Genomic DNA, 12009 nt, shown 5'->3' on the forward strand with positions numbered 1-12009 from the left:
ACCACCACCAATCTTTATTTCTCATTGCTTTATTTCTACTCCTCACCAGAAACTGAGCAGGCCAAGCAATTAAAAACTGTCTATCAGCAGTGCTGGGCACTTACTTGCTTATTGGCAGTAGTTGCAGGAGTGGAGATGTTTCCCCCATTATGCATGTCAGTGCTCCCAAGCCTGAAGTTTTTGTCTAGAGGTAACCTTTATGCAGGTGTTTTCTAGGTTTTCAGATGAGATTATAGCTATTGCTCTTTCCTGCTGATGTAAAAGTCTCTCCCTCCGCAAGTCCTGTGACTGCTAAGTACTTCTGAGCAGATGTTTACCCATACATTAGTGAACATCCAAGGATATCAGATGCCAATGATTAGAAGATGCAGCCCACCACTATTTTTCCAAACCTCTGCTTGAAGCCTTTATATAGGTCCCCAATTCCAAATCTCACCAGCCTTGAATGCAATTTACTCAGTACAGAAGCATGTGCCATACATGCTCTTGGCCACATTTAAAAGAGGTTATAATTGCTTTGTTGTATTTTAAACAAATACTTTAGTTTAATAAACATAAAATACATACATTTAATCACTGAGAGAGAACACCATTGAACTTTTTTCCAGCGACTGCAGATGAGCCAGTGATTGACCCTTTTAACTAGCTCTGCTAAGTGATCCGGATCAGACTTCATTATTTGATCAAACTCTGCAAACTAAATACAAAACCAGTTTTACAAATGAGAAGAACAGAGAGTGTTAGATATTATTACTAAAGAGTACATTAAGTTCAAGAGGTAATATATTTTTTTAAATATCACCATTATATTGGCTATCAATTAATTCAAGTGAGTATGAATGTCTGCCAACTTTAATGACAACAGGAATAAATGCTGTTTTGTTTTTAATTCATGTACAACACTGCATGTTGCCTCATTTATCAATTCATCATCATTAAAAATATATATTGCTTAATTTTTTAAAAAATAATTAGTTTACTCACTTCCTGAATACTCACTCTGACCTTCCATATCTACAAGATGCCTCTAACTCTGTAATATAGGGGAGAACACTTCCCAGTTTTTAATTTTTGTATAGAAGTCCAACTTTTAGTCAATTTTTTTCTGAAAATCCTGCTCTTCTTCTTTTTGACATTTATCAGACATTAAGGACATTCTTCTAGGACTACAGTAGCTTTTTCCTGTCTATTCACAATAACTTTCTACTTTTTTTCCCTGGGCAGAAGCAGCAATGCTTAGAATCATATTTCATCCATAACAATTTTAGTAAAAAATATGTATTCATTTGCTCTGATTTGCTCTATTAACATTCAACAAAATAGTCTTAAGTGACTGTTACACCATCTGGGCAACCTGTAGTATATTAGCATTGCTTCAGGAATACAGCAGCATTAGCAACAACACTATGAAATCAATTTCTAGTCATGTTAACATTGATTTTTTTCAACAGATTATGAATATTGTTTATGAAAAACCCTGGGCAAATTTATTTTAGTTGGTTATACTTTCAGCAGCACACTGAAAAACACCAGCTTTAGAACTTTCTCCCTTCCAATCCAGTTTATTCTACAATTCATATCCAAGTTCAAAAAGAGAAGCCTTACCTTGCCAGGCCTAAAAAACACCTTGGTTAACCCAAATTTGTAATCAATTTCATTTAGTCCCAGAGCTTTAAATAGTGCCTGAAAAACAGCAAGCAGTTAGGTTGATATTTTGCCAACTTCAAGATAACACAAGAATATATTTTCAATCCTAAGTAATAGCAAAGAAGAATTAATTTTTCTCACCTTGCAAAAGAGTCTGGGATCCAGTCGTGCCAATTTTTCAGGCAAATATTTCTTGTACATATTATATAGTTCATGAAATGAAGCTCGTGATGGGAAACCACCTTGCATCAAATCCAGAACAGACACCATTCCTAAATACATAGAAACACATGCACAAAAGTGAGCAACAGTGAAACTGAAAGACTTTGCTCAAAGACCTAAACAAAAATTTCAGCTGGGACTTGATTTAGCCTCTACTATGCAAACATTCACAATAAGTTGATACTGAACACATGAATAGAGTCTGAAAGTCTCTCCCTACCTGAGATGAAAGTAACATCCAGTCATGCGGAGCACTTTTTTTTTTCCTGGTCGTTCTTCCTTTTTAGCAGATTTGGTATTTTATAATTCATTTTTGAAGAAAGAAAGAAATGACGCCCAACCAGGCTTTTATTTTTAGCACATTAATGATTTTTTTGAGGTGCAGTACAAATAAAAATGCAAATGCCATGCAATAACATTTTGTATTCTTGCATTACTTGTTAGCAGCTGGTAAGATGTAATTTTAATGTTCCAAATCCCGTGACTACATTTTAGTTGTGCCTAGCTAGCGCATCAGTAAAGCACAGACACAAAGTCATGAAAAGGTTCAAATCACTTCAAGCTGTACAGGCCATGCCAGGTTTTGTCCACTGCTTACTAATACTAACGATGGATTTTACATGGACACATACATGGAAAAGCAGGCTTGTAAAACTGTTGTGAAACACTGCAATTGTCATGGTAGGAGAAAAGAGTTCTTTGGGTTTTTTTCTGACAAATTAAGTGTTATTAATGTGAAGAAATCCACTGATGAATACTGTACATGGAATTCTAGCTGCTGAAAAACTGTTAAGCTTTTGTGCCAGTAACACAGCAGGATAAACACACATGGGCTAGTCAAAACACCAGCTGCAGAAACTGGAAATATCTCAACTTCAAAAAGAGAAAAAAATTAAACACAAGCCACTAAACATACAAAAATATAGAAAAGAGAAAGAATAAATATTGAAGTAATTCTGTGAAAAAACACTCAATGGAGAACAGCAATACCAGCACTTCCAATTCCTTAATAATCTTTGGGAAAGCTAATTAAAATCAATGGCAAAAAACAGTTGGTGGAAATTAGAGTGACTCTTACAAAGATCAGATGTTATGGCTGTTATGATCAATTGCTTCTCAGTGTTATTGACTAAAATAAGAACAAATTGCAGCACACCTAAATAACCTTCTAGAGATCAACAATTCAAACGAGGAAACAGAGCTTCCACCTCACACGTTTCAAACTTAGGTCAATCTATAATGTCCAAATTAATAAATAGAGGGAATAATATCAGAGGCATACGCTACCTGAACACTGAAGCTGGGAGAGGATCTGTCCTCCTTCAAAATGGTGACTTGTCATCTTTAAATTAGGTTTGATGCAGCGAATAAAGCTAGATCCCTGTTATTAAAACAACAAGTTAGCAAAATCTAACATTTTGTAACCTCCTGAAATTAGTCAGTCATTTAAGAATTATGGGGGGGGAGGGAGGTGGCGGAAAGGGAAGAAATGAAATAACAATCTTCTAAAAAGAAACTTTGGCATTCTTTTGCTCTCACATATCTTTTTTTACAGTCTAGCCTTAGTCTTAACAAAACAGACATCAACTTTGAGTTTTCAATTAATTGTTTTTCTTACCACTAGTACAATTTAGGATGTAGCAACCCAGATCCTGCTGCGCTCATTGTATTCTCCACGTTGATATCATCTAAACACCTCAGTTCTCCAGAGATCATGTGCTACCAGTCTGCTGACACTGGAATCATGCCACGTGAACCTAACCTTCCTTTCTTGTATCTTTTAGACCTTACAATTTCTTTTGGCTCATGCCTTTGCTCTCCCTTCCCGCACATTGTTCCCATTTGCTCTAATCACCACATGTACTACTTCCATAATATTAACTGCTACTTTCTTTGATTGTTCATTGTAATTCTCTCTTTAAGGAGGAGTGAAATAAAACATTCTAGTTATAATTGCTTTAATATAGACTGAAGACAGAGTAATTGCCTTATCTTCTAAACAAAAATCTCTAAATATTTTGCAAATTATTAATCAGCAATTAACAGTGAATGGAGGGAAATTAAACTGAAAAAAAAAAACCAGACTGCAGCTCAAACAGTTTTAATGTTTTATTTATTTGTTTTTTACCTACGTTGTGTAATTTCCATTCTACATATCTTTTTCTTTTTTTTTAAATGACTTTTAGGTTTTGCTTTTTAAAGAAAGCAAATTAATACTCATCACCTGCAGAGCAGGATACTTTAGAACTGCCATATAACTGCAACTGCAAACTACAAAGCATTATATATCACTGGACAGCTACTACCCTATTTACATGAGATAATGGACAATCATTTGTTTCAGAAAATGATGGACCTGCATCTCTGTATATACTTACAGTACTGTGAAGCTTCTCAAGAAGCAAATTTAACTGAGTCTGTAAAAGAAAACAGGTATTTCAATTATCTTGCCATGACAACCACAGAAAGATACACACAAAACAGTGGTACAGTATTACTGCATGCATGTGTACTGTTAGTAAATCAAACAGAACTGATAAATCAAACATTCACATTTTTTAACAGACAAAATCGTGCAAGAGTGCATGAATGGTTCTGAAGAAACTTCTTGTGTTTAACTGAACAACACCACCATGTTATTTATACCATCAGTTATTTACTGTAACGTAATTGTCATAAACGAGTGCAAGTTTTTGTTGGAAAATAAAGGAAATAATGTCTCTGTAATTAAGTAATAGAGGAAATGAGACTGAAAGCAGCAACTAAAAAAAATAAAATTTGTGAAAGTCCAGATTTCATCTTTAACAAGTGTACTTGCAGTTAAATAACACGGAAAACAGATTTTTTTTCTTCTTCTCTTCAAAGGTATTTTGGCTTGAGAATTTAAGTCAAAAGTTATTTCACCTCATGAACCTGCATAATGTAGTTTAATTCAAAACTTACACATTTTTAATTCTGTAGTGATGACAACTATGTAGTCATCAATAGTTCTAAACTACATTTACTTAAACTGTATTTAAACATACAGTATTAATACTATGATCCTGTAATTAGCAGGATTAACAGGGCAAAAGTACAGGACCACCAAGTACTTAGGAAACCAAGGGAAACAGTCACTATTGAATACAACTTAGTAGGGACTTAAGTATTCCAGAACTATGTCAGAAAAACAGTTACACTTTCATTATATAGGTGTGTCTATTCTACCACACAGATTACTGTTGTGTCAGCCTTTCTAGCTTACTAGCAAACATTAAGTATATAGACTAAAGTAAGATAAAATTCTAACTGTCCTAACAGATTCCTCATTTTCCATACTGGCACAAAAAAGTGGAAAGAATCTGATTTTTGACTGATTTATTTAAACCAGGTCTTTCAAATACATTGAGTCCAGGAAATCACATTTGTCTTAGCAACATTCATCACCTACAGCTGTTAGACTTCCTTCCAGTGGATACAATTATATTTTTATGTTTCATGGATAAAGTTAGATAGACAAGGAGTTTCACAAGAGGTATGACAAACACCAATAACCTCCTGTTCATTGCTCACATACTCTTTATATCTACTCTGGATACAATCTTTATGTTTTCTTAAGTTGGAAATGCTTGATTTTGGAAAGGAAATTTATTTTCATTGAGAAGTATGGTTCTGTTTGAAGAAAAATACCCCTTCCTTATAGTCCATGACTTCACAAGAAATAAGCCACAGCCTCTTTCAGGTAAATTTCACTGATGACCACATTAATAAGGTATATTGCTAAAACTACTGCTCTTTGAATTATAACAATTTAATCCATCATTAATGAGTTAGGATAAGACCATCCCAAAGACTGCATGTCTTATGAACTAATTCATCATCATTTCATCAACTGGTTTCTGTGAATTAAAATTGCTTAGTTATAAGGAAGGGATGTTTAAAGTGTTTTATAAAAAAAACAAGTACCTCCATCAGCTATAAATCGCTATATTTAGAAGAATTCAAAACTTGCTGACATACTGACAAGTCTATGAATTCTTATTCTTACAAATATGCAATTTCTATTCAGATAACAGAATTTATTTTGTTGACACCTAAAGTGAAATTATTAAGGCTATTAGTGTTCATCAATAGTACATGTTGTGTCTGGGAAGGTAACAGTAAACAAATTACTGAAATTAACACATACATTCAAAATGCCATGGAAGTTGGAAACACCGAAAGAACTATAGATTGATGGGCCAGATCCAAAAAGGACTTTTAGTCACATTCTACGTGCAGAAGTGAACAAGAAAGTCCAAAAAGCAATAAGTTCCTACACAACTGTTGCCTAACTTATAAAATGCCTCCATTTTATTTCAGCCTTTCTTGGACAACTGTATCTTTCACATTTCCACATTTACTGCAAGTGGGATGCTCAATCCAAGAGGAACTGAAAACTCAGATGGAAGAAAGTGGAAATTATCTCAAAGATCCCAGTTGCTTTAATTAAGAAAATGCAATTACAAAACAAACAAACAAACAAAAAAAAAAAAAAAAACCTACAATGAATCCAGCTTCACATCAAACAGCTGTGTGGTTGCAGGGCTTGCTTAGGAGGTAGCATATCTGCTTTTCATTTTCTCTTCTGCTCACGCATTTTACATTAAATCAATTGCTGTAGTTTAATTCTACTATTGCAGTGTAATAAGAAGGAGAAGAACATAATCAAAGCAAAATTCAAGAGAGCAGGATGTCCAATATTAAAGTTTAATACCAAAACCACTACCTTATAAACCAGCTCTCTCCTCCTATGCTTACTGGCTCCACCAAAATTTTACTTTTGTCTATGTAACAGCCTGTCTCCAGAAGGATCTCAGAAGAATTCCCTCTGCTAGACTGACCAGTAACTTGGTGAAGGAGAAAAAACGTATTAAGAGATAATACACCAAACACAGATCTGAAGCAGAATATGGTTGCCATACAAAAAGTGAGTGCTGGTACCATATCCTTCCTTTTCTTCCAGCTCCTGCATTTTTCGAGAACAGTTCTAAGAACTAAGCCACGGGATAAATAAAGCAAGAAGGAATTTATCTCACAGTCCCAATTCAATACATAACCTTAACATGGAACAGAAATGCAGAAACTCTCTTTTGTTATTGGCAAGATCCCACTCTACTTGTAGGTTTTTGGATTGTCTAAGATATCTGCATTTACCAGGGGGACTCTAGGCATGTAGGTTGGGGTTTTAAGTGCCTTACATTAGGTAGCATACAGAAAATGTTGCAACACTTCATTTGAAGGCATGTAAATCCTTCATTGGATCTGGCCCAGATATGTTGAGCAGAGCTCTTGCTGAAATTGCAGCAGCTCTGTCAACAGTAAAACCATGAGATTGAAAAAGTTACCTGTGGCCCATGGTTGTGCCTGCTTTTCCTCTCTTAATTCCCCTATAGTTCTCTTTCTAGCCATCCTGAGCTGGAATAGTCCAGCTAAAATAAAATTGCTGAATGAGAAAAGGATGCAGAAAACATTTGGAGAAGACAAGGTATGAAGGTCAGCTTTACAACAAGCAGAAGAAAGGAGAAAATGAGGAGAAGCATCAGATTCAGGTATTGAGAAAGGAAACATTCAGCACAATGAACATATTTCTGTGAAAACCACGACTACTCATATTTTACGAGGAAAACAAGTGGTTAGGTTAGGCACTGAATTTTGAGCATGATAAACTGCAGCCAATTCTTCTTACACAGTACACAATTAAGACAGGATGGAAGAACATCTTCTGCCACTTTTAGAAGTCCTGGAAGTCCACAGAATTCAAATTTAGATCTATGTGGCTTGGCAAAATCTTGACTTATGAATTACTGCAAAAGCTCTGTAAGAGCTATTATAAAAGATACTTTTGACAGAAACAGATAACACTTAACTTTAATGTACTGTTTTCTTTTGTTTCAGTAGGGAAAAATAAAATGCACATCCAACAGAATTCTTGTATGAATCTCAGGTAACCACTAGTTCTCCCATCCTTAGGTACTACTTGTTTCAGGTAATTTAGAAATGGCTCGTATTACAAGAAAATAGATTATATGCTATCTTATATTACCTTGAATTTATTTCCCACACTGATGAAACTAAGTTTCCCAGCTTTTTGTTTGGGATCCTTGTTGTTATTAGTGTTAGATTCAAACAGCTGCCGAACAAACTTGTCCTTGGATTCACATATAAGAGATTCAAGTGACATGTGCAAAGCATCGTTATTTTTTTCCACAAATTGTGTCTGGGGAAAAAAAAAATAAATTAATTAATTAAAAATTAAAAAAAATAAAAGCCAAGAAATAATAGCAATTAATTCTAGCTGCTCCAACAACTGAAGTCTTAAGGGAAATTAACAAAACACGAAGTAATACGATTCATTCAAAAGACAAGAAGAATAATTCAGGTAAGTACTTTCATGTTATTTCAAACTTTTTAACTGCTTACACAAAATAATAACAGGCAGAAAAGGTATTTTCAAATTTGAAGGATATTACTGGAATCATGAAACACGAATCATTATCCTAAGCACTTGTTTTTCCTGACGTTACATATCAGAATTCAGCATTGAATATTTCAATGTTTTTGTATGATGATTAATCAAAAAAACATACAACCATCTATACTGAATTTGAGGGTTACAGCTTCATACATTTCATATTCTTACATGAATAATTCTACTGCCAGAAGAAATGGAAAGGAAAAAGTGATGATTTTTAATGATTTTTAATGTAGAATAAACAGGCACCGAATACAAGGACAAGGCACTGAAAAGCTACACTTCAGTGAAACACTTCTACGTTACATAGTACATTCCCCTCCTCCAGATGCAAACTTCTGTTGACACAAGATCTGTAGTAGTTCAAAGATCAACATATTTAATGTTGACACTGTTACCTATAGATTTACAAGTAGCTCCTATACAAAATATGTCAACAGAAGCCTTTCATCTGAGAAATTAAAATGTATGTTAAAACACACTACTTGTGAATTGCTTTCTGATGAAATTTCACCGCTTTTTCTTTCTTTTTTTAATTTTTTTTTTTTAACCAATAAACACCAGAAAGTATTAGAAACCAAAACAGAAAGAGCTGACTTTATTTTGCTTAAGTAAAATTACCGTTTCGTAGCATACTGCTCCTGCAAAATGCCGGATAATAAAGCCTTCATCATCTCTGATATTTCTGTGAACAGCCAGTTTAGACTTCCTAGGGATCTGGAATTAAGAATTTGAATTACAAAGAAGAACTGAATTACACCAGAAAGTGAGAAAAATTTATGACTAAGACATCATCGTGATTTGGCCAGAAACTAAATGTTGAAAGTAATACTTCTTGCAGCACAGTTGTGAGGACAACTACAATTTCTGTTGAAACAAAAATATCTGAAATAAACCTACTTTCATTCTCATTCACACACTTAGAGACATCATGTTCAAAACAGAAGTGATCAGGATTCCTAAGAGGACCTTGTCTACTCTCTTTTTGTCTTTCCCCAGCAATTTCTATTTTACTTATTTTGCAGCTGGTGACAAGTTGATGAACAGCCTTGACGTATGAATAAGATTAGACTAAAGCTTAAAATGCTTTTAGAAGGTATATATGCATACTGACAAGAACTTATCATTACATAGGAACCTAATTAAACAAACTAAAGAATAAAATTTAAGAAAAGTAAAGGGTTGGCAATTTTCTTTGGCTCTCTTTGCTTGCATTTTTTTCAGCAGGAATTCCCCATTCCCCACCTCCACATTTTCGTTTTTGGCATTTCAACAGAAGTTATGTACAAAAGTTGGAAAGATTTAAATAAACCTCCCACAGAGTGTTGTACATTAAAGAATAAACAACAACAAATTTCACCTTGTTTGTTACTCATTTTCATGACTTAAGTGCAAGATGGATATTTTTTGCAAGTCAAACATTCATTAGAGCAAGCAATTTTGGAAAGGAACAACAAAGCAGATAATCTGATATTAAAAAATCTAAATTTAAATGTATTTTTGTTTCTTTGTCGTGCATTACATACTAACAATCCTGAAATATAAGCGAAGAATATGGCTTTACTTCCAACAGGACATTAGAATTCCTAGAAGACTTAACAAGCCTTTTATGAACTTTTCAACAAACACAATTACCAAACTTGTCCTTAACAAAAGCATAGGATTTATATGTGGTATGGCATGGAATTTCTAAGGAAAGGTTTTCATTAAATCGCATGTTACTATCAACTGTTTCAAGAACTGTTTTATTAAAAGAAGACAGCCAGCACAAATAAACCTACAGAGAGTCTGAAATGGTCCTTGTGTTTTTGGTGCACAACTGAAGTGAAATGTTGGTCACTTGGTTGAGGAAGGCGATTTTCTTCATCCAAAATATCCAGCACACCTATTAATTTTGCTTCAATCAAATCTGTTAATAAAACAAAGTATGTTTAAAATGGAATAACACATACCAGAACTAAACAATGCAAATGTAACATGCTACTGATCTTCTTTATAACTATACTGGAAAAGCTGTTAATACAAAAAGTCACTAATTTAATTCTATAAATTTGATTTGTTGATTTAATCAAGATTCTATAGCAAGTTCTAACTATACCACAAGAAACAGAGAGCTAAAAGGTAAGGCAATGACTGTTTGACTTTCACTATAGATTTTAAGCTGAATATTGTCCTTTATTCCCATGAATGTGAAAAAGTAATACGAGCATAGGTCTTTATCAGGTAATTGCTTATAGCAGATAACTGCTACCACTGGATTGGCCCAATACCTTAAACAAAATTGTACTTTTACTGAAACCACAATTATTTTTCTCCCTCACTTCAAAAGGCAGTAGAAAACCCTTTTCTCCTGACTATACAGCAACAGAAATAAAGCATAATTGACATGGTTTAACCTTTTCATAATTTTATTAATTTACCTTTACTTCATACAATGAAGAAACATATAAAAACTGTGGTAGGGTCACATGTAATAGTAAAAGGGGTTACAACATGATAATAACATTTTTAGGAGCATGCTTATACATGCATTACTAAATCACTATGAGAGACCTGGTTTGCATTCATGAAAGCCACATACGTCCTGTTGCTATGTTATTATTCTTTCCTCCAGTTATTTCTCTATTTCTTCTTCCCAGGATGGCTAAGAGGGTTCACTTGACAAGAGCTATGTTTAGTTAAATCAGGGCTACCATCTGTACAGTCCTATCCTACAAAGCAAAAATTTCTTCAGCAGAGCTACAGAAACTTAGAAAAGCCAACATTTTGCAACAAGATCTTGAGTTCTGCCACTGAATCCTCTGCTCAGTCAGGACCAACTAGCTACCACAAACTGCTATAAATTCAAAAGCAAGAAGAGAGAAAGGAAAGAAAGAGAAAGGAAAGGATAGGAAAGAAAAAAAACACAAGGGTTGTAGGGTGGGGAGAGTTGTTTGGGTTTTGTTTTTTAATTCATTGAACTTTTTCTTCACACCCTCATTCTATTTTATATTTTGGGCATTCTGAATAGCTTTATAAGAAAATGCCCAAGAAATTAACGAGTCCCACTTGCAGTTACTACACACTGTAGGACAACATAGATCCAATGGAAATGCAACATCAGAAAAAGTTAAAAGAAATTACAACATTTCAACAGTCATTAAGAGCATGACAGTGCTAGCGTAACCTTGTAGCCTAAAGCATGCCTCCTCTACTGTAAGCTTCTTTTCTACATGATACTAATGAATAGCTTGATATTTCAAGAAATACATACCTATACAGTCCTGATTATCTACATAGCGTACTTCATTAACTCCCAGGCCTTCTTTTTGGTAAAGTTCTTGTTCCTTTATGAAGAAAAAAAGCAATAACAGTAAAAGAGAAAACATCACACGTGACACGTTTTATTTTACTACCCACAAAAACAGAGCATGACTGAACACACATTTTAGAATTTCCTTGTACTGCTTACTATATTTCAACTTTGTGTTCTTAATGATAGATACTCCCACCAAATACAGGATTCTGTACAGTATTTGCAAGCCCCATTTTAATGAATGTAAGATAATGAATCCTTCATTGAATATGATATCTTTTTTAAGGAGAAGAAGAAAGGAAGATGTTGCACTTAAGATGCCATATTCTCTCCTAGCACAACCACACATCAT

At 34.1% G+C, this 12009-nt stretch overlaps 1 protein-coding gene across 11 annotated transcripts in view; it reads right to left on the reverse strand.

Moving 5' to 3' along the window:
• Nucleotides 1-12009, reverse strand: part of MYO6 (myosin VI) — a 91866-nt gene that overhangs the window by 23587 nt on the left and 56270 nt on the right. For 8 of the 11 annotated variants that reach the window (XM_032443538.1, XM_032443537.1, XM_032443536.1 and 5 more), the window contains 9 exons: nt 11616-11688; nt 10144-10271; nt 8984-9079; nt 7934-8107; nt 4248-4286; nt 3157-3250; nt 1789-1919; nt 1606-1683; nt 568-697 (listed from right to left, as the gene is read on the reverse strand). In XM_032443538.1, the coding sequence (XP_032299429.1) occupies nt 568-697; nt 1606-1683; nt 1789-1919; nt 3157-3250; nt 4248-4286; nt 7934-8107; nt 8984-9079; nt 10144-10271; nt 11616-11688 (943 nt within the window). Of the gene's footprint in view, nt 1-567; nt 698-1605; nt 1684-1788; nt 1920-3156; nt 3251-4247; nt 4287-7235; nt 7389-7933; nt 8108-8983; nt 9080-10143; nt 10272-11615; nt 11689-12009 lie in introns of those variants that run through there. The other 3 variants (XR_004306597.1, XR_004306596.1, XM_032443541.1) reach the window with 3 other exon arrangements.

The sequence above is a fragment of the Coturnix japonica genome, chromosome 3 (genome assembly GCF_001577835.2).
Source record: "Coturnix japonica isolate 7356 chromosome 3, Coturnix japonica 2.1, whole genome shotgun sequence".
Lineage (NCBI taxonomy): Eukaryota > Metazoa > Chordata > Aves > Galliformes > Phasianidae > Coturnix > Coturnix japonica.